This window comes from Ambystoma mexicanum, chromosome 8 (assembly GCF_040938575.1).
Source record: "Ambystoma mexicanum isolate Mex_15411 chromosome 8, UKY_AmexF1_1, whole genome shotgun sequence".
In the NCBI taxonomy this organism is placed as follows: Eukaryota; Metazoa; Chordata; class Amphibia; order Caudata; family Ambystomatidae; genus Ambystoma; species Ambystoma mexicanum.
Genome location: NC_090929.1, coordinates 809,987,731 through 810,011,626, shown reverse-complemented (window position 1 = coordinate 810,011,626; position 23,896 = coordinate 809,987,731). Strand labels below are relative to the sequence as shown.

General features: G+C 48.7%; 1 protein-coding gene across 2 annotated transcripts in view; it reads left to right on the top strand.

Moving 5' to 3' along the window:
- ZSWIM8 (zinc finger SWIM-type containing 8) overlaps positions 1–18,435 on the top strand; it is a 3,132,642-nt gene extending 3,114,207 nt beyond the window's left edge. For both annotated transcript variants that reach the window (XM_069610680.1, XM_069610679.1), the window contains one exon: positions 17,385–18,435. In XM_069610680.1, coding sequence (XP_069466781.1) covers positions 17,385–17,588 — 204 coding nt within the window. In that variant the 3' untranslated portion in view covers positions 17,589–18,435. The remainder of the gene's footprint in view (positions 1–17,384) is intronic.
- The last annotated feature ends 5,461 nt before the right edge of the window (positions 18,436–23,896 follow it).

Below are 23,896 nucleotides of genomic sequence, written 5' to 3'. Positions count from 1 at the left end.
ACATATAGAATAAGGGAGAGTCAGGATATACAAGGGGGTAAGGTGGGCGAACATACATCATAAGATAGGCCTTTTTTCGATGATGTGTTGTTGATGGTGACAGACCTTAGAAGTACCCTTAAAAGAATTATGTAAGGATAGAGGCTTTCTACAGGGTATTGGGGTTCAAGGTGAATACCGCCAAATGTGAGATTCTGAATCTGACAGTTGGGGTGGGAAGAGGCTGAGCGGATCAAGCGATGGGTGCCGTTCAGGTGGGCCAAAGCCTGAGAATAAACTTAGCATGCAGTATACAGCGGATGTATGGGGGGAATTACCCAAATCTGTTTGATCAGATCAGGAATGATCTTGCTAGATGGAGGGGTCTTTATGCAAATGTAATTGTTTAGTTGTAAAGCGCTAATACACAAGTAAAGTGCTTCAAGGCGGGAAGGCAACAAGGGAATACAGTCGTCATTCTTAGGCCTTGAAGATTCCAAATGATCAAACAACAATAGCTAGCATACTAGGCCGGAGGCATGTCTACTAGTGAAGTGCTTGCCAAAGAGTGAAGGTAGAGGGGGGGGGGCGAGGGAGAGGACCATACAGATCAATAAACCACAGTACTGGCCTGGTGACATTTCAGATTGCTTGGTGGTTGGTCATCCAATGTGCCTATGCATGAATATTTCAAGCACGACCAAGCTAGGGAGGGTCAAACAGAGGGAGGACCGGACAGACAGACAGACTTGCAAGGCCTAGAACATTCAAGGTCAGGGTTGTGCAAGTGCGCAGAACAAGAAATGCAAGGGAGGGGGACACGTGCACCCAGTCCAGAAGGGGCCTGGGTTAAGTGCACAGTGGATGCCCCTCTCATGAAGCATATTGCAGTAGTGCCAGGCAGAGGCCTAGAGGCAAGTGTAGGACTTTCGGGGGATCCTGGTACCTGTGAGGCTCTGGAGGTGCACCAGGTGACCATTCAGCTACCTGAGCAGGTTGGGGAAGAGAAGGAACGAGGGAAAGAAGCGAAGAGAAAGGAGCAGGGGAGAGGGAGAGAAGAGGTAGGTCTTGAAGAGTTTCCAGAACTTAAGGCGGTCCGGCTGAAGACAGAGAGAGGCAGGTAGGCTGTTCCACAGGGAGGCACCTGCAGAGGATAAGGATCTACTCCTAAATCTCTGTTTGGAGAAACGGCTCACCCGCAGAGAGTTGAAGGAGGCAGAGCAGAGTGCTGTAGAAGGAGAGTATTTGGAAAGAAAGCATTGTAGATAGTAAGGGCCCTGGCCCCAGAAAGCCTTGTGGACTATGCAGAGGGACTTTATCTTGATCCTTGCAGCACGGGGAGCCAGTGGAGTGATTTCAGCACCGGAGAGATGCAGTCCCTGGGCTTGAGGCCAAGGATAAGTCTTGTAGTTCTGTTCTGGGTAAGTTGAAGAGGTCGGAGAGCAGAAGTAGGGAGATTGAGAAAGAGACTGTTGCAGTGGTCCTGTCTGGAGAGAACCAGGGCTCTGGAGACAGTGATCCTCTGGGGGACGGTGAGAAAAGGTACAATACCTCTGAGGAGGTGCAGCTGGAAGTGAGACTTTTTGGACATGTCTGAGATGTGAGTAGAGAAGGACAGAGTAGAGTCGAAGATGACTCCCAGATTTTTTGCCTCACTTGTGGGTGGGGGCGCAGGACCAAGGGAGGCTGGCCAGAGTGAAAGTGGGAAAGTGGGAGCACGGGTCCCAATGAGGACGATCTTGGTCTTGCTGATCGTTCGCAGCACACCTGGACTGAATTGCGGACAAACCGTCGGGAATGAACAAGGAGGAGGAAGAGAGAATAGCAATTATAAAGATGAACATGATTCCCAGGCGTATATATATGATCCAAGCCCTACTGTTTCCAATAACACAAAAGGTTCTGAAGAACGCACAGGCAGACATTATGCACTTTGTCTGGAAAGGACAGAAACCATATATTAGCAGAACTCTGTACCAGTACAAGCAGCAGGTGGAGGTAGGATGCCCACACATCATATAATACTACCAGGCATCATCGTATTTAAGAGTGCTAGCAGAATACGGCAGGGACGCCATGGAGAAGAGCTGGGTTAGATGGAACAGGTGGGGAGAATATATGGAAAATACAATGGGTGAGGAAAGGCGATAGACCCAAAGCACGTTGAAGGAGAATCCTTTAACGAAATTCACATTGGAAATATGGGATAAAGCGAACAAAGGGAATGTTTAGGCGTCACCGTGAAGACCTATATTTAGAAATCCGGCCTCCCCCCCCCCCCCCCCCGAGAATAGAATATAGAACGTTTAAACGTTGGCTAGAGGGAGGCCTGAGAGAGCTTGAGGATCTGTATTAAGGGCGAAAGTTAAAATCCTTTCTAGAATGTAGTCTAGATTTCAATCTGCGAATTGAGAACCTGAATGCATACCAATAGGACAAGCAATGGACAACATCGCAGACAATGGTGGAGGGGACTGTGAGAATGCTAACAGGCTGGGAATCACTGATTAGAATTTGTGTACCCATCAAGGGAGTCTCTGCCATTTGTAGAATTCTGGCGGTGGGGAAGGAGCAATACCAGATGGGCCCGAGAGGGAAATGGTAAAGGGACCCTGGTGTAACTTTTACAGACAAGGAATGTGAGCGGGCTCTTAGAGAGGCATTTAGGAATGATAACAGCATTCAAAACAAGCATTTGCAGTAGAGGATTGAACATAGATGGCATTTTCCAGCATGGAGTCTGGCATGGATTCACATGCTCATGAATATTCCCTGTCCTCAGGCTGGGAATCCTCTGTAAAAGAAAAAAGTTTTACTTAAAAACTATTTCTCCTTTAAACCAATCACTGTCCTCTGGGTCATACTGCCCCCATTCAATGACAGTCCTCTCCCTAAGCCCCTCCGCTGGCAGCCATCTTCAGATTTTAACTGCACACCTCAGTGTTGGGAGTCCACAAGTTTGCTTTCTGAGATATTTGTATGTTTATTTCGGTGGAAATGGTTCTATTTTTGTTTCAAAGAAGCTTGTGTGCTCTCCTCTTCATCTGCCGACAGCGGGGACCCGTTGTCATTGAAATTCCATGCACATCAAGGGCGAGGATCAAAGATTCTAAAAGGCATTTGAGCCTACTTTGCGCCCTCTGACCATGACAGAGGAGGAGGAGGAGGAGGAGGGAAGGTCTCTCTTCAGGCCCTGCACGAAAAGCGGGCTAAAAAATGTGTTTGTTGACGACAAGCACCTGCAATACCTTTATTGCCTGCACCCGGACCACAAGGAGGTAGAGCGTGAGATATTCCTTGGTTTCTCCAACAAAACAACAAGGACAGGTGTAGTAGGCTTAACGCCAAGGCCTTTGGCCCGTGCTCCGAGTAGGATCATGCCTCACCCAGGATCGGCCGGTCCAAGGAGCGGTCTTCGTAGTCCTTTGAGGGCACCTCATCCGTGGAGGCCCAAGATAAGGTCAAGAGCCGCAAGTCTGAGTCCACCGGGTTCGCTGTGGAAGCGGGTCCCAATGTGGATAAAGCACGATCAGCATCACCTTCCGCCACCATTGCCAGCCTACCATCAAGCTCCTCTTCGAAGAGGAAGTCATCTACCCTGGCAAAACTACGTGAGAAATCAGAGAAGCCGTGGATGGAGGAGAAGGCAGCCCAAACAGGCTCAACCAGCACAGGCCAAGACCTTGTTGACGACTCCGTCGACAATTACTTCTGCCAAGACAGCTAAGGGTGCTGATCCGGCAAGGGTAGATCCCACAGCTCAAAGTGTCCCTACTTTAGCAAAGTCTGCAGGCACGCCAGAAGGGGTGAAACCGGCCCAGGGCCTGGTTCAATGCCCTCAGAGGGGGTAAGGGGGGTGAGGAGGCCCCAAAACAGCCCTCCCAGGCCGTCGCCCAAACCATGGAGGTCTCGTCCACAGACGACGAAGATCAGGAGTCCTTACATACGGTCCACGACGAGGACGGCACAGGGCCCAGTTTTCCTATTCTGACTTCCCAGCCAAGGGACATTTCCTTGGATATTCTGTCAACTAGATGTGGTCCCCCAAGTCCCCGATCAGCCTCCAGCGAAGAAGAGGAAAAATCCCCTGATGCCCCCATTTCAACCACTTCCACCACGTCGGCCCTCTTCTCCCCCAGCAGACCAAAACACATGTACAGGAACAAATACGTCCACAACGACGGATGATGACAAAGACATCATCACAGCGGACGGTGAATCGCCACATTTAGATGCTCCTCATAGGGTTTCCCCACTGGATGAGATGGGATAATTCCACTCCATGATCGCCACACCAGCTGGTGCCCGAGGAAACCAAGAAGGAGGGCTTCTTTTAACAAAGATGCAATGGCAAAATGAAGACGATCATGGCGGTTCCTTTTCTGGACTATATTTGGGAGGAGGGCCTGGCCCTCATGAAGAACCCTTGCATGGTTCCAGCCAAACGGGATGGGCTGGAGAAGAAGACATCCAAGTCCCTTGGGTGCCGGACTCCGCACCCAAGGGGAAGTAGCGTCCGATCACACCATCTCAGTGGCAATGGACGTCGCTGACACTGGGTTCCCGGCAAATGGGGAACAGTGTCTGCCTTTGTCGCCAAGGTTGGAAGAAAACCACAAATTTCCATCAGGAGGTCCAAGTGAAGGTAGTGGGCATGCTCTTTGACAGAGAGAATCTGTTTGGGAAGGTCGATGATGAGTCCCTCCAGGCCATCAAAACTGATACAAAGACGGCCCATTCCCTGGGCACTCTCCAGCAGCACAGCTCGTCTTTTCACTCCTCCAGGGGAAGGTTGAGCAGGTCTTCAACAGGGTTCTCCTCCTCACCACCGACAGATGGGTGCTGGACGCTCTCGCCGAAGGACACACCCTGGAGTTTCAATGCAGGTGTCTGCGGATCCCTCTGGTTACCCGTCAGGAGCAGCACATTCCTTCGGTTCCTGGAAGCGGTACAGGCCATGCTGCGAAAAAAGGGGTGATAGAGCTAGTTCCCCAATGGCTCTGGTGTCTATTCCAGATACTTTCTGGTCAGAAAGAAGACAGGGGGTTGGAGGTCCATCTAGACCTACAACATCTGAACAAATACCCAAAGTCCCTAAAGTTCAGGATGGTCACGTAGAACACGTGCTCGGCCAACTGGAAAAAGGTTGTTGGACCTGAAGGACGCCTACTTCCACGTCCCCATTCACAAGAAACATTGGAAGTTTCTACGCTTCATGGTGCAGGGACAGCACTACCAGTTCAAGGCCCTACCTTTTGGTTTGAAGTCAGCCCCCAGAGTGTTCACAAAAGGCCTGGCATCAGTGGCGGCCCATCTGCATCTACAGGGCATACACGTATACCCCTACCTGAATGACGGACTGTAGTGCGTGTGCGAAAATTAGCTAAACAACATAGTGCTGGTGCGCAGCCATTTTGGGCATTCACTTCCATTACCGCAATGAAAGACTACGTTTTTGTGGGCTCAGTAAGCAAACGTGAATTGTGCAACGGTTGCAAGGTCACATAATGATGTCAGATGAGCTAACTGTGGAGGATATTTTTTTTTTAAAACAATTTTTATTATTTTAAACAAACACATCAAACATTACAACCTTTTAGGACGTCCATAAACAATATCAAAACTTCTTGTTATACAGTGTTATTCTCCGTCCTCCCCCCTCCCTCCCCATTAACTCAAGCCGTCTCATTCGTGCCATCTACAAGAGCATTCTCAGCGCTTAATGACTCATCTGAGTCTCCAGTTTCGTGGTTGACCTGGTGGGCGTTAGCCAATGAGGTCACCAGCTGCCTCCAGGCAATCGGGGGGGCCCACTTCCTCCTCGCCCCCTCTGGTAACAGCCTCAAACCATACCACAGTTTCTGCCTCTGCCCACTTCAAAAGGTCTGCCCACCATGTCTCTAATCTGGGCCTATGGGCCGCTTTCCAACACATTGCAATTCTGCGCTTGGCCAAAATGTAGGCCAGGTCCTTCATCTTGCTAATATGTTTTGAATTATGCGGCCCCGGAAAACTCCCAAGCATGCATGCCCAAGCAGACCCCACATCAAGCACCACTCCCCCACTGGCCATTCTCATCCTTATTTCTTCCCAGAATCTCCGCACCTCGGGGCAAGCCCAGAACATGTGCAGCAACCCTGCCGCCTCCTCTCCACATCTGGGGCATTTCTGTATAGCCGAGCCTCCAAACCTGGCTATTCTGCCAGGGGTCAAATAGGCTCTGTGGGTGACATACAACTGGATCTGCTGGAGTCTTGCATTCCGGGAAACCTTTTTGTGGTACCTTTGAGCTCTATCCCACTGTCCCTGTGTCATGGGTTCTCCTACCTCTTCCTCCCAGTCATTCCTCAGTTGGAGTAGCCGCTTCCCTGCTTTCGCATTCAGTAGCTCATATATCCTGCATATTTCGTACCCCCCCCCCCCCCCTCAGACATCATACATCATTTCCAGGATGGCATCAGGTTCTCCCGCTAACACCATCTCAGACCATCTCTCCCTCACCCGTTTCATGAGCCTGGTATATGTGATATATTGGCCTCTATGAACCCCAGTCTCCTCCTGCAGCCTCTAAAATTCCAGTGCCTCCCCCCTCCGGCCAAATATCTCCGAGGGTAGCCAGGCCCACCGGTTCCCAATATCTAAGGACCCCTTTAAACAATTGGGAGTCGTCCCCGCATAACACCCCCAGCGGGGCCTGCTGAGAAAGCGGGTCCGGGTCGCCCACAGTTCTCCATGCTCTATGCCAGACTTCTCAGTCCACCCTCAGTAGTCTCCCAATCCCCGCCATTTTAGTTTTGTGCAGCCACACTGTCTCTTTCAGGAAATATGGAGCTGAATCATTCTGCAGGAGCCTGGCCTCTGCCGAGTCCTCTGCAGACAACCACCTAGCCACATACAACAGCTGTCCCGCCAAATAATACACTTCGAAATTAGGCAGGTTAATGCCCCCCTTATCACATGTATTCTGCAATTTCCACAGGGCCACTCCATTCCTCAAGTTGCCCCATATGAAGCCCCTGCACATGCTATGTAGTCTCACAAAAAAGCGTCTGGGGATCAGGTACTGGACATTAACAAAAAAATGCAAGAGTCTGGGCAAGACCACCATTTTGAGCAGGGCCGCTCTTCCCATCATGGTTAGGGGTAGGCGAGACCAGAACGCCATGCTATTTCTAATTCCCTCAATTGCTCTCTATGTATTATGTTTGTGCTCTGTCTCTGTCTCATGGTAAATGTTTACGCCCAGATATCTGAATGTCACGGGCTGTGCTGCCAGGGTATCTGCAGGATGGGTAATCTCTCCAGAGGGGTGCCCTTATACCTTCCCAAAGGGAACAAACTACACTTCCCGGGGTTCACCGATATGCCCGAGAGGGTGGCATAGCGATCCATCACCTCCAGCACATATTGCAGGTTCTCCTCTGGGCAGCGCAAATAGAGGAGCATATCATCTGCATACAGTGATATCAGGTGTGTGCCTCCTGTCGTGCTGATCCCCACCTCTCCGTATTGTTGCCGCATGCAAATTGCCAATGGTTCTAAGGCCAGGATATATAACATGGGTGACCAGGGGCATTCTTGTCTGGTTCCCCTGTTGAGCTGCCATTTATCTGAAATTATGTTTCCTGTTTTAACTCTCGCGATCGGGGAGCTATATAACATCTGGACCCATCTGATGTAACCTGGCCCCATCCCGTATCCTTTCAGGGTCGCCTTCAACCATGGCCACTGCACTGAATCAAAAGCTTTGACCGCGTCCAATGACACGATGGCTAGCTCTCCCGAGTCCCCCTTGGCCTGATCAATAATGTGGTGCAGCCTCCTATGGTTGTCTGTAATATTTCTACCGGGACATAGCCTGTTTGGTCCGGGTGTATCAGTTTACCGATTACCCTTTTTAGTCTGTTGGCAAGCACTGCTGTGAGTATTTTGCTGTCTTGATTGAGCATAGACAGTGGTCTATAAGGCCCACAATCCACATCTGGCTTGCCTGGTTTAAGGAGTGGGACGATCACTGCATCGCGGAGCGACGCCGGCAGTTCCCCCTGCTCATAGGCTTCATTAAACATGGCAAGCAGCGGCTGAAGTAGCTCTTGCTTATATGTTTTATAAAACTCACTAGGTAACCCATCTGACCCGGAACCTTACAGATGTGGGCAGATGTTGAATCACCATCTACAGTTCGTCCGGGGTGATGGGGGCATCTAAATCTGCTCGTTCTAGATCATCTAAGGTGGGCAGCTCCATGTCCTCTATTATTTCTTGTATCTCTTGACTCATTTCTTCTCATACGTCTTCATATAGTCTTCTGTAATACTTGAGGAACTCCTCGTTTACCCCTTCTTGGGTATTACAGATTTTACCCTTTGCATCCCTGACCTCTCTGATCACCGGGCGGGGGGTCTTGTTTTTGTATAGCCACGCAAGTAATCTACCCGGCTTATCACCCCCTGCATGTAGCCTTGCTATGTATTTCTTATAGTTTAGCCGGCATAGTCTGTCCCAGAATTCGCTACAGGCCATCTGTAAACCCTTTATCTTGGCGCTGTCTTCTTGGGTGGTCCCCTCACTTTGTATCAGGGCCTCTAGCTCTCTTTCTGTTCCTTCCAGTTCCCATTCGATGCCCCCCTGGAGCCCTTTGGATTTTGATATGGCCACCCCTCGCACCACTACCTTAAATGCCTCCCATACTGTTCCCACAGAGCGTAAGCTCCCCATATTAATTTCAAAATATTCCTCAATGGCTTCCCGCAAATCTTCCCGGAATCCCGCATCCTATAGAGCCTCCGTTCTGAGCCTCCATGTCAGAATTCTCGCTCTGGGGGGTTGATGGCGCCAATCTACGACCAAAGGCGAATGGTCAGACAGCACCCGGGGCTTGTATTCCGCGCCCATCATCTCTCCCACTATCTCGGTCACAGCAAATACATAGTCCAACCTCGTATGCAGGTCATGTGGCGCCACGTAATGCGAGTATTGCCTATCCACAGCGTGCAGTCGTTGCCACACATCCTCCAGGCCGAGGTCCCTGAGCAGTGTCCTCAGCGCTTTGGCTGCAGGCGCCGGCTTTTCTGATTTGTCATCCGACCTGTCTACCCTGGGATTCAGGGTGCAATTAAAGTCCCCTCCCCAGATCGTTGTATAGGGACCTGAAGTATGTCGCTGTGTCATGGTTAGCGGCGTACAAATTTCATGATGTTCACTTCTCTATTCTCCAGGAGTCCCACCACCACCACCATTCTACCTTCTGGGTCTGATACCGAACTGAGCAGATGAAAAGGCACGTGCGGTGCCACCCATGCAACCACCCCTCTTGCATACACCGAGTAAGTGGCCCCTATGACATTGACCCTCCATTTTCTACTGACCACCTCCAACCTTTCCTTGGTGAGGTGGGCCTCCTGAAGCAAAGCTATATCAACCTGCATCCTCTTTAAGTACATCATCACCTTATTCCGTTTTAGATAACTATTGAGACCCCACACATTCCAGGTCACGACCCTGAGATTACCCGATGACATTAGTTTGGTGTTCCTCCCCTCTCCGCTCCGGGTGTCTACCATGATGGCCCGTTTTACGACTCTTAACCCGTCGAACCTTACTCCACCCCCCTTTCCCAACTCTGCCCCACTGCACACAACCACCCCCCTCTCCCCTCCCTCCCCAGCCCCAACAAATGCCCAGCTCCATCCCTGGATCTCAGGCCCACCCCCGTCTGGTCCTGTCCTGTGAACCAAAGACTAGGACCCCACGGGGCATCACCGGACTAACAGTGACCTAACTAACCGTAATGCTATGGGGTTCAAGGGATGCTTCCCAGGAGCGCTCTCTTGTCTGGTTAAAAATATTTGCTGCTGGCGGATCCCATTAACCAATATTTCCTGCAACACATTCCCCACAAGCCTCAATTAGCGCTATATTCAAGTCCCAATGTCTAGTGTTATTTGACCAGAGATGCCCCGGCTTCATGCTACTTATCTTCCACAGCTGCTGTCTGGATACCCGGTTCTTAGGGGCGACCCTGCATATCCAACCAATCCATGGCATCCTCCGGTGTCTCAAAAAACAGGGTTTTGTTCTTATGGAACACTTTCAGTTTAGCCGGATAAAGCAGCATATATCTGTGGCCAGCATCTCTCTTCACCGACCCAAAGTTCATCCTGCTGCGTTGCACGTGCAAAGTGTAGTCCGGGTACGCTGTGATTTTTGCCGGCCCTCTTTCGATCGTACCACCTTTCTGGAAGAATTCCAGTATCTTCTCCTGATCGCGATAATTTAGGATCTTTTCGATCAGCGGCCGCCGGGGGATCCCGGGGGTGGTCTCCTTGTCAAGGCTCTGTGCGCTCTCTCAACTGCAAAGCCCTGGGTCAGTACTCTGCCAGTTATTTCTTGCAAGATCATGGTTTCCACGTATTCTGTTGGATTTGGCCCTTCCATTCCTTCTGGCAATCCTACTATACGGATGTTATTGCGTCTTGCGCGCCCCTCCGCCTCCTCCTCCCTGTTCTCCAGGTTAACCACAGGCTGCACCAGGGCATGTATTTCAGATCCGTGGGCAGCGCATGCTGCTGTGTTTGGGGCCATCTCCTTTTCTAAAGTTCCAGTGCGCTCTGCAAGCGCCCTCACGTCTTGCCTCAGCAAATTAACTTCTTCCTGGACCGCTCCAATCTTGAGGTCCAGTCCCACTTTTAATTTGTTCATCGCCAGGCCCAGCTTGGTCTCCCAGGCGATTTTCAGGTCCGCAATCACTGCAAGCACCTCCTGGATGGTGCCTGGTGTGTCCGCTGCTACCATGGTGGTATCGTCTATGCTTTTGCTCCCTTCCGCTCCTGGGGACGTTTTAGCATAGGCGTCCAGCATGGGCTGCTTGTTCTTGGGTCTGACAATTCTGGAAGTCATTGTTCCGTGCTGTATGGGCTCAAGCCGTCTGATCTGCCCCACTTGCGGCAGCCAATCTGGTGTTAAGCCCCTCTCAGTGCTCTGAGGCCCCTTCGGCCTTATTCAGGTATGTCCATATCGCTCCCCGTACTGCCAGAATGGACTGTGTCCTCCCACGCACTCATTCCCGCATGGTGTCACTCAGCCAGTGCCTGCCGAGGTTCCTTTAGCGGCCAGTGGTTAGGGGCCTCTCCCTGCTCTCCCCCACTTCGACTCTTCGTTGGTCTTCGGGCCTACCAGCTCGCGATCTTATGTGGGGTGCTTCCTTCCAGCTCCCCGGTGCTGGCAGATAAGCCCAGCGACGGGCCAGTCCCCTTTTGGCAGCAGACCCCACTGTGCGGATCCCCCTGTCAGCACGTGTTATTACCGCTGCTTTCACTGCGTGTGTGCCGCTGTTGGTGTGTCTTGTGGGGGCCTGTGCTCACTGGCCCCCTCTTGAGCCTCGTATGCCTCTTTCCAATCCCCCTGTGCGTCCATAATGTGGGTGCGTCAATTTGCACTCACCGGCCTGTGTTTTAGATCAACATCCACTCCGGACCTAAGGCCGCGACATGGAGCTAGCTGATCGTGTCCAGGCGTTTCTTTTCTTTCTGCAGCCACCTGTCCATGCGGCGGGCAACCTTTCCACTCCTCGGCCCACTCCCGGGCCCGACCTCAATCACTTTGTTGTGGCACAGCCGGGGGCCGACCAAGCTTCACGCTCTGTGTGCGCTTTCCAGCAGCAGCGTCCCCAATGTTCGGGGCAGCGCTGCGTCCTCGCGCACTCGCCCACAGTGTTCCCTGCAAGGCCCTACTCCAACATTCCAGGGGCCCCACCCGAGGGAAACAGCACGATCTCAGCCTCGTCTCTGCCTTCAGTATATGTCTCCGTTGAGGGCCACGACTCGTGGCCCGCCCGGCCTCCGGTGCTTGATCTCTCGGAGGCCCCCGTTTTGTCTGCCTTCACGCACCACGGACTTGCCGCCCGGTGTAGCTGTTGTGCCTCTGTATCCCTCCGTGCTCCCAGTCCTCTCGAGGGCGACCCCATGCGGCCCCCTATAATGTCTGGGAGCCAGGGTGGCGCTCCTGCCGCTCCTCCTCAACCCGTCCTGAGTTCTGCCTCCCTTGCAAGCAGGGCCTCCCACCGCCGGGTCCTTTGTTCGCACACCGTCTGGGTGCTTTCTCGCCCACAGTTCTGGGGCCGGCTCGTCTGGGCAATACAGGATCACGCTCCTGTCCTCGGTGCTTCGGTCAATTTATGACCCTTTGTCCGCGCGCCACCATTCTTCCCCCCCCCGCCCCCGAGTTGCAGGAGCCCAGTCACACTCCGGTGGCCACAGTTCGTACGGTTTAGCACTGATTCACATCGCAAGCAGCTCTGTTACCCTGCAGGACCTTCCCCCGTCCGGGGATGTGTTGACAGCATGCTTTTTCACTGTAATTGCAGCATAAATATCAGGATCAATGTCGGATAGACGGGAGCACCTCAAGAGCACGTCTCCTCACGGCTCCATCCAGCCACGCCCCCATCTGTGGAGGATAGTTGTTGTTGTATTGTCCGCCGAAGGATGAGCCAAGAAGGGAGTCAGAGCTTTGCAGGTGCAGTGATAAGCGGTGCTGGGAAAGAAGGCGAGGTAGAGAAGCTGGGTTTTTCTACTTCTGGCTGGATTTTTCCACCCTTTGCTCCCAGTGATTGCTGTCTGCCCTGTGGCCAAGGGCAGTCTGGTAACCATGAAGGGGCGGGGATTTCCCCATAAAGAGATGAGATTTTCCTCATGGAAAACAGAGTGAGTTGGACCCGGGTGACGCAGTCCCGCTGAGATGGAGGACGTTCCACTCCAGACCCCGTTAGCACGAGTGATCTCTCTACCTACCTGCTCTGGGACTAAGCAGTGTCATGGTGGCCGAGATGAATGTGTCTTCTGCAACCATACTAACGGTGATACTCTTTTTCTATGCTTATATCTATTATGTCATGTTTTAGTTGTGTGTATGTATATAGTGTGCGAATAAAGGGCCTGTAACGAACCATATTTATTTCCAACTATTGGTCTAAGTAGGATTCATTGCTTCTCTGAGTCCACAAACTTTTCTGGGTCCGTATAATAGGGTGCGTGAGATCCCTACACGTGGCCGGAAAAGCAAAACACGGAGACGACCATCTGGCTACTGACTGATCTGGGATTCTCCTTCAACTATCCAAAGTCCTGCTTAACGCCATTACAGAATACGCTGTTCCTAGAAGCCAGATTCAGTACAGTGTCTTGCCTGGTGTCACCCTTGGAGGAGAGGCTAGCAGCCATTCAAGGAAAGGTGCACCGATTATTGTCGACAAAGACGGATACGGTACAGGCCATCAAGTCGTTACTATGCATGATGTCATCCTGCATCTACCTCGTCCGGCTCTGCAGGTTGCAGATGCAACCCAGACAGGAATTCCTGGATGTCCGCTGAATACATGTGCCTGGAAGCTTCATAGACAAGATCCCTCTCAACAACGAGTTCCTCCGGGCGATAGGATGGTGGAGCGTCTGCTCCAACATCACCCAAGGCTTGGGATTTCAAACCCCCTCTCCCCTCATACCAGGAGACAGTCACCACGGACGCCTCCCTGGAAGGTTGGGCAACGCATACCAGACCTCTGCATGCCAGAGGCCTGTGGCTGCTGGAGGAGAAGAATCTTCATATCAACATCCTGGAGCTACAGGCAGTGTTGTGGGGCCTCGCATCGTTCATACCATCTCTGAAAGGTAAGGTGGTGAGGATCTTCATGGCCAACACCACCACCATGTTCTACATCAGGAAGCAAAGGGCACTGGATCCCAGGCACACTCCAAAGAAGCGCAGGACTTGTTGCGCTGGGCTGTCAGACAGCGGATGTTCCTCATCCCTCTCCACCTGGTGGGAATCAAGAACGCCATCGCAGACTCCCTCAGCAGGGAACTGCACTCCTGCCACGAGTGAGAGCTTTGTCAGGATCAGGTGGATCGACTATTTGTCAAATGGGGCAGGCCCCAGATCGATCTATTTGTTTATGGAGGTGAACTGCAAGTGGCAGAGGTTTGCCAGCAGATTCCACCAGCCGCGGAGCCTGAGGGACGCGTTCTCCTTCCCATGAGAAGGCCTGTTTCTGTACGCGTTGCCTCCATTCCCTCTCCTCCAACGAGTCATCAACACACTCAGACAGTGTCTATTCAAGATGATACTCATCGCCCTGGTGGGGCCGAGGCAGATTTGGTGTTCGGACCGTCTCATCCTGTCTGCGTCACCACCGGTCAAGCTGCCCGTAGTTCTGGATCTGCTCACCAGAGAGGGAGGTCCAATCCTTCATCACGGCCCAGGATCGCTGAACCTGAGGGCTTAGCTCCTGCAGCCCTAGAGTTTGAAGGATATGAGTTGCCTGGGGACTGCAGGGAGGTCCTCGCCAAGGCCAGGCCGTCATCGACCTTGAAGTGCTATGGTCACAAGTGGAAGCGTTTCGCTACGTGGTGCAGGTCTCAGAACATTACCCCTCTGAGGCTCACGGCCTGCAGATCCTTCCATTTTAGCTGTCCTTTGCCAAAGCGGGACTGGTGCACGCCTCTATCAAGGTACATCTGGTGGCTATCTCCCGCTACACCAGGTCTCCAGGAAGATCTTCACTTTGGTCCCACTGGCTCATCAAGGAATTTCTCAAAGGACTTTTTCGATCTTTCTTGCTGGTGAAGGCTCCTGCCCCGGTGTGGGAACTCAACATGGTTCTGATGAGGCTCATGGGGACCCCCTTCGAGCATATGCATCAGGCCCCACTCAAGTTCCTCTTGTGGGAAAAGGCTTTCCTTGTAGCCATCACCTCTGACAGAAGGGTAAGTGAGATCCAGGCCCTATCCTGCAAGCAACCAAACCCGACTTTCCACGAATTGAGGGTGGTGCTGCATACACACGCCTCTTTCATGAAGGTTCTGTCAGAATTCCACCTCTAAAAGCCTTTGGTGTTACCTGTTATTTTCCCGAAACCTTTGTTGCCGGCGGAAAGGGCCTTGCACTCGCTGGACGTTGCTTGTGCCCTGAAGTTCTATGTGACACGCATAAAGAGTTTTCGGAAGACCTCTAACTGTTTGTGAACTTTGGTCCTGTGAACCATGGGAAGGCCTTGTCCAAGGCGGTTCTACGGCTGCATCACGCACTGTCATTGGTTGGCGAATCGACAGCTGCCCCGCCGTCCGAGAGCCCACTTCACCAGAGCAATCGCGCTGCAACAACGGCGTTCCTGTCTGGTGTGCCCCTGCTGGACATCTTCAGGGCTGCTATGTGGAGGTCCACGCACACCTTCACAAAGTTCTACGGCGTCAACGAGGATTCCAGGGAGGAGTCCAGAGTCGGCCAGGCAGTGCTACGCAACCTGTTCACTTGAGATGACTGTTCCTGAGGTAAGAATTTATTGCTTCTGTTAAGCCTTGCCACCTCTCGTGGTTGTGCAACATTGTACTACTATGTATTCGTTATTCATGAGCATGTGAATCCTAGCCATACCCCATGCTTGAGAAGGTTTAAGTTACTTACCTGTAACTATTGTTCTACAGCATGGGTCTGGCATGGATTCACATGCGAACCCTCGCTCAGTCCCCTCTGTGGCTCTTCTTGGTCATACTGCCACTTTACATGCTTGCCAAATCTGAAGATGGCTGCCAGAGGAGGGGCTTAGGGAGAGGACTGTCATTGGATGGGGCAGAAGGACCCAGAGGACAGTGGTCTGCTGGAGAGGATGTGGAGGGGATGGAACAGTAGGTCATGTATGGTGGGGATGCCCACAGCGCCAACATTTCTGGCAGGCTATCAAATCCAGACAAGATATGATTTCCTCTATACCTAGAAATGGCAAAGGCACTGTTGACTATATCTCCGGAAGGTGAAACAAGGCTTGGGAGGCAGGCTGTGCTCTAATCTGCTATTATGTGCGAAGGAGTGCATTGCACAGAAATGGAGTATGCGGGAGGCCGCATCGGATATGCAGTGGTACTAAACAGTGTGGGAGGTTCTTAGCATGGAAAAGGCTCACAGCTGAACTCAATGGGGCAACTGAGCAGTTTGGTAAAATACGGTCACCTTTCTTAGAATACGTCCTTAGGGACATCAATTAACTGTACATTCCCAAAAGGTTAAAGACACTCTGCATACTACCAGACGATGTGGTTCTGGAATCTTCATAAATTTGAGGGGGTTCAGGAGATGAAGTTCATTTAGACCTGCAATAGGGGTGCGGGGGGTAAAAAAATAGCGGGTGTTGACAAGGCAGCCAACTTGTAATTGAATGGATAATCGAAGCAGCCCAGTATTAGTATTGTCATTGTTGAAGTTGTACACAATTAAAGTTTTGATGTGTGTGTTTGAAAATATGCAAATAAAGATTTGGTTAAACAAAAGAAAACAAAAAAAAGATGCATTTCAGTATGCAGGGTAGTTTTGAGGTCATCTTTGAGAATTAAGAGAGGATTCTAAAACGTGCCTGGTGAGTCTGCATCCTATCTGCTTCCTCTATCCTAAGCTAGAAATGGTTGTTCTAACCTAGGAATTAAAATGTATCGGCAAAAGTTGAAGAGTCGTCCGGTTTTCGTTTGTACTGCTGCTCCCTCAACTTCTGGAAAGCTCCTCCATTTTGGTCTTCATTGAGGCCATTGAGAGACGTTTTGTCTCCAGGGATCAGTGCGAGTTAAAGCAAAGATGAAAAAAGGGAAGGATTAATGCTTATTCATGCCTCTGGTAAATCAGTAGATGCTTCTAATTTGTCATTTGGGAAGAGTCAAGGTCCTTTTGATCGATGGTGTTGTCTCATGTTTAAGTGACTGTCTGCTTGATGCCAATCTCTCAGGACCTTAAAGCAATTGGGTGCAGCTGAGCACCTCACATATGTTTTGTGTGTAGTCGGTTGAAGGATGCAGAGTTTGCCTGGAAAGCGCAGCACCTGGTCCATTTGCCTTCAACACTTCTGATCCCTGCAAAAAGGCTCCTTGTGTGTTGGTCCCCAGAAGTTCCAGCTCTTGATCAATATATATTAATTGGTGCAAGGACAATGTTCTGTGGCAGAATTGGGAATTTAGTCCTTAAATGGAGATCTTGAAAATGTGCTAAACCAAGGTTGAGGAGTAGGGGTGCACAGCTCTTACTTTTACGTAATTAAGTCCTTCCAAGTTGTTGGATTTTAAGACATTTGTCTTAATCGGATTCAATGTGTGTAACTATTATTTCAGGTGCAGATGGGCTGACGTCACAAGGCCACTTGGGACTAAAAATAGAACAAAACCAGAACTGTGTGCATTAGGGCTCACTGTGTGGCAACACACAGTTCTGGTTTTGATCTTTAAAATGTGGCCAACTCAGCCTTCCAATGTATCTTATGGTAGGTACGTGTTGTGAGAAAATGTACTGTTTGACATGTATGGTGCAGGAAAATGCGCAACGCACACCAGTTCTGATTATTTCAATTTCTTTTTCTCCATCTCTCTCGCCAGTACATTCACCATCGCTTGATCCACCTCACCCCGGCTGATTATGATGACTTTGTGAACGCAATTCGAAGTGCCCGGAGCGCTTTCTGCCTCACACCAATGGGCATGATGCAGTTCAATGACATTCTCCAGAACCTGAAGCGCAGCAAGCAAACTAAGGATCTCTGGCAAAGGGTTTCTTTGGAGATGGCCACGTTCTCCCCCTGACTACTCGGGCACATGCACGGCCACCTCTGATCTCTATGTAGATCCAGCTTGATTTATACCTGATTGATTTCATTTCGTTGTTTTTTATTGTTATTAATATTATTTGTTTTAAGTTCTTGAAAACCACTGATTTAATGTATATGCATTGAGACAGTCCTCCTCGGAAGAACAGACTTTCTCGCTTATCCCCGGCTTCCTGTGGCAGGCGTGGTAATGAGACTTGGCTTCTTAACTGAGAAGGAATGCAAAAGGAGCATGGGGCTTCGGCACCTAGTCCCTCCCTTCTACTCCCGAGACTGCAGTCTGTTTGGGCAACAGGCAGGTTGCAGTGTGCTTCTGTGTGTGGGTTCTGTTTAAACAATATTTATTTTGACATTTATAAATATATTAAATCATTTCTTTGTGCAGGCTTCTTTATTACATCATTGTACACTGCTTGTTAAACTGGAAAGCTCCCTTACAAGAAGACATCCAACATAAAATGTGGTGTTTGTTGTCACAGTTGGCTCTGTGCTTGCCGGAACTGTTTTGACTTTCAGACTGGAAATAGAGTGGCTGTAAACTTCCCCACAGCACTCGGATGGACTTGGCTGAAGATCCGACTACAGTTCAATCAGTCATCTACTGAGGTTTTGTTGAATGGTTTTGTGTTATTTCCGAATGTGGATTTGTAGGATTAGTGTAATTCTTGCCCGCATAGAAGTCCATTGAAATCTGACAGACTGTACTCCTCCTTTTGCTTTATTTAGATGTGTTCTTTTCACTGTGCTCTAATTTATATGTAAATTAATTTCGTATCCTTTTATTATTTCCCCTCCCCTGATTAAAATCTTGTTTTCTTTACACATCTTCGACTGTGTGTCATGACACATACTATATGCTTTAGGGGCTAAATCTGGATCATGGTACATTCACAACATAGACTGCATTGTAAAATAGTAGGACTGGTGAACATAAAGAGTTGTATCCTGATGAATGCACACCTTCCCTCCTCTCTAATTTAATAAAGCACCTCGGCATTGAATCGCTGACAAGTTTCAGTGTGTACGATTCTCTCCACTCTGACATTACTGTTTCTGGGATGTTGCAGACGGGTGATTTGCATATAAGCTTTGAGGTGGTTTTGTCATATGTCCTGCTGACTCAATGTAAAACTACCCCAAAAAAATATAGCCGATACAATCGTTCAATAGTCTCATGCATTTAAGAAAAAGTCGGCATGAACAAAATTATAGCGTTTTTTTAAATTTGTTGTACACTTATAGTCTCTTAATACAATAACGGTATTATTCAGAGAACGTAATACCTCATATCTTCATAGTGATGATAAAAGGTGGTAATGAAAAGAGTTGTCTCGGGCCAGAGGCTTTTGTTTTTAAACGTGAATGTCAACATTATCTATCTATTCACTAAACTTTAGAGACACAAACGCACATCAGTATAAAAACGCAATTGATTCTTACAACTAGAACAAAATCTACCACCAAACACGAACATATAATACATAGTTAATACAAAACATATTCGATAATGAAGTGGATGAACAAATTATGCTTGGTTCAGTAAGAAGTTGCAAATTAGCATGGGCAATTTAGTGAGTTGTCTGTAGGTATAGCATCTAAGTACAGCCGATTTCAGCTTTGGCTTGTGCTAAATTTCTGATGAAAGCCAAGGGGAGCACGCACAAAAGCAGGACACACACACACACACACACACACACACACACACACACACACACACACACACACACACACACACACACACACACACACACACACACACACACACACACACACACACACACACACACACACACACACACACACACACACACACACACACACACACACACACACACACACACACACACACACACACACACACACACACACACACACACACACACACACACACACACACACACACACACACACACACACACACACACCCACACACACCCCACACACACACACACACCCACACACACCCCACACACACCCCACACACACCCCACACACACCCCACACACACCCCACACACACCCCACACACACCCCACACACACCCCACACACACCCCACACACACCCCACACACACCCCACACACACCCCCACACACCCCCACACACCCCCACACACACCCCCACACACCCCCACACACCCCCCCCAATGGGGTCTCATTACGAATAATTTGACAGCGTGAGAACTTTTAGGCAATCTATTGCCTCAACATGTTTTGGCAGTAACAGAATTACTGTCAGTTTTATCACACCACCTAATTCTGAGTTTGGCCTTGAAGTGGAGAATTTTTTCTCCAGCTAGGTGCTTGGAGTTAAATCCTCCACCTCAGCAACAAAACGTGGAACACTTACTGCAGGAGAAATTACAACCTGCAGTAAATCTACTAGTTCCCCAGTTGGGTCCTGCAGACTCCGAAAATGACGTTTGACATTGAATCTGATGGACCAAGTGGCGGTTACAGAGCTTGGTGGAATCTCTACAGAAATACTGAATTGATTGATATTTTATTTCTATCGCACTCATACACAGGTGTTAAAGAGTGCAACAGGGGAGAACAAAACAACGATTTTACTAGGCCCAGTGACATTGAGAATGTGCAAGTGCATGGGAGAGGGGGTGGGGAAAAGTGCATGGAAGGGAGGAGAAGTTGAAAGTGCGGAGCAAAGGAGAAACAGAATAAATAATAAAATCAACAATGGTGGTGGGGCAAGTGCTGAGTTTAAGGCCACAGACAGGGTAGGTCTGAAAAAGGGGGGCGCTGTATGGGTACAGATACAGACCCAGTGCAAGGGGTGGCCCGGGGGCACTGCAGGAATTCCTCCAAACCCAGAATGGCGCCCAACATACTACCTTTTAGGAGACCACTTTTAAGATAAATGTGCACTAGGTGAGGGTGCTCAACTGTCAATTTGCCCAGAGGTGAAATAATTCAACATGTTGAGGGAAAACACATGAAACCAGGTGAGTGGATAAACTGAGGGGGGAGGACGGGTGAGGGGTGAGTACGGTTATGTTGGTTAAAAGGTTGAAGGGTATATACCTGTGTTCACATGCGGTAGCTCCCTCCTAAATTAGTCATTCAGATAGTTTAGTTGAGTTTAGTCAGAGTTTGGCTCTTGTTATTCACGTTTACTTAAGTTAATTCACACCTGCAATTTTAAGTTTATGCAATAGATTAAATTGTATAGTCTATGTGGAACTATATTGGATACAGTGTATATTGTATTCTTTTATGCATGAGAATGCTAGGATGCGCAAGCATGATATTATACGTATAATTTCAAATTGAAAAATTAAGTAAACGTAAATAACAAGAGACAAACTCTGCCTAAACTCAAGTCATTATAAGGCTCTTAATTATGGATATATAATAACAATAGGTAAGACAAGCACCAACCATGCCCATACATATAATTAAAGCATTGTTACCAATATTTGGCTGACTATGAATTCTAATTTTATCTTTATTTCTTTTTCTCCCCCCCCCCTAATTTTATTTTGAAAAACGTTTGCCCCTGCACGCATACTGTATGAATATTTGAACTTGGCAAAATTATTGCTTAATGTTTATTACCCTAACGCCTGTCAAAATAATGTTTAATTTTGTGTTTAAATGTCACTTTGGACATGATGTATGAACCTAGCACAAATTGATAACATCTATGTTGAACATGTCACTAATTAATTTCTCTTATATGTTTTACTATTTATCTGATAAGCCTACAAAACAACCTTTTCAGGTCAAAACACGTGTCGTCTACATCGGTTCTAATAAGCCGAGAAACTTTTATCTACAAATCACTGAATCTCTGTAATCAATCTTAATATGAGACTATGCGATTGGCTAAATTAGAAGGGAGCTAGCACATGTGAAAACAAGTATATACCCTCCAATCATTTTATGTAAGGGGTTTCCAGTTTCTCCAAGTGTGCTTTAATAACAAACTCCAAAAATCTTCATTTTGCCAGTATTGGTATACTTTGAACTCCTCCTTCTGATCGTAACAGGTCCCTTGGAGTACACGGGCGAAGACCCAGAATTTTGCGTAGAATCGATTTTGGGTAGTATCAAGACCTGCACAGTCCTTTGCTCCCCAGATCTTACTACCGTACAAAATGGATTTATGCATCTTCATCATCATTACCACAATGCACTTAATCGTTTGCCCCCCAAAATGATAATCAAACCTTTCAAGGCTCTTAAAACCAGCAATTGCTTTTTCTTTTGTGGGAACCAACTGCCATCTTTTGTAAACAATAGGCCAAGATAGTTTTATGTATCACACATTTTGATTTTAGCATTGATTTGCCAGGTTTCCTTTGGAGCTCCCCTGCTAAAAAAACACTATTTTGATATTTGATAGATTTAGTTTCAGACCATGGTTAATCAAATAACGGTGCACATGGTGTAGTTTTTTTTTTGGAGAACCCTTGGAGTTTGTTCAATCAGTGCCGTAACGTCAGCATACACGAGGGCTCCATACCTACTGCCATTCAGGACAGGAGGATTTGTTTTTGATGGTGTATTGTGTAATCAATTCTGACACAAATAGGACAAACAATAAGGGAGCCAGGGGACAGCCCTGTCTCACACCCTTGTTTATCCTAAAATCTCCCCAGTAGCTTTTGCTAGAACATCAAACAGTTGCTTATGTATCGGTTGTGAGAAACCAAAGGGTGTCTCACCTAATAGTCCCCGGGGATCTCTCAGCTGGCCACAGCACGATCCATTGCCTTTGCATCCAGACCCTGGGAGTGGACCAGTGTGGATGGATCACCTCAGTGAGGGGTCTTCAGGGAGTGGGGGTGAAACAACCGATGATGAGATGCGCAATTCCCCCTGTTCCCGTACTCATGACCCCCCCCCTATTTTAGAGGATCCTCCAACGTCCCAACTCCACCCCCCCCTTTTCTACACAAATACTGGGCCGAGGAAGAGGGTGACTTAGAGTAAAGATGCTAACCCTTACATATCTCATTGGACATGTCCTGCTAATCGGGTCAGACAAAGTCAGGTACTTGACTTTAATTACATATATCTGATACCCATTAGCTATCCGCACACGGATAAAAGGCGGAACTTAGAGACACACTCTGAGCAAGGTGGAACACGAGAAGGAGGAGAACTTCCGGGGCAAAGGCAAACCTACTGGAACAGAGCGACCGTGAGAGGGACGAGAGCAAAGGGCAGAGGAACCCAGCAGATCACTGCAGGAGGTAATTGCCTCCGAAGAGCCGTGAAAGATGCACAGAGAATGCCAAATCCCAGAAAAAACGACTGCTTTGTGTTTCAAGGGTGCCAGCAACCCTTCCGGTGAAAGACAGAGTTGGGGAGGTGAGGCCCGAGCCCAACCGAAGGAGACCTGTGTGAACGTTTGTTGAACTGTGAAAGAACTTTTGAAAGCTGGAATAAGTGACTCTAACATGGAAGGCAAAGCGGGCCTCGAACCACGATTTGAACTGCCTTTCTTTTGAGAACCTGAGCCAGAGTGCTTCATCCTGTTTACAGGGACCACCTTACTCCGTGCTGTCCAACGTGGGAAGGAGAGCTGACTCGGCCACATTAATTTTTTGATATGATTTTCATTTGCATACATATTCCCCATTACACAATTTTTTTATAATAGATAGGGCAGGTATTAGGTTTTGTTAGTATAGGCCATGTTTGATTTGACAGAGACTGACGAGGACCGTGTTTCTTTATTATTTGATGGTAGAGACTGCTCCCATCCTAGCTAAAGGGCAAAGCAGGAGTTTTTCCAAACCGCGAAAATTGAATAAATGTTTTGAAATTCTATCTCTTGTGTCAGTGTCATACTTGTCATACCATGCCTCCCTTACACAGTATACATTAGCTGAACCAGTTGTATTAGGCCATCAGGGACACCCAGTCTATTCAGTTATTGTAACAAAATCGATCAATCAACTGAATCACAGGCCTTTGCAAGATCTAAAAAGGCTACATATACTCTACTGCCTCTTCCTTTGACATACTTTCCAATAATTGCATTTAGTACGAAACAATGGTCAATCGTGCTAAATCCCTGCATAACACCAGCTCACGTGTTGATATCCTCCAACCTTGCATGTAGGCATTTTTAAAAACATTTAAAAGAGACGTCCAACAATGAGAATGGTTGATAGCAATGTGGGTCACTGGCTGTCCCTTTCTTGAAGATGGGAATTATCACACTTTTCTTCCGTGACTTGGGTAATATTTGTTCACGGGCAATGGAATTACACCCTGACCAATATAGGTGCCGACCATTCCTTAAACCATTTAAAAAC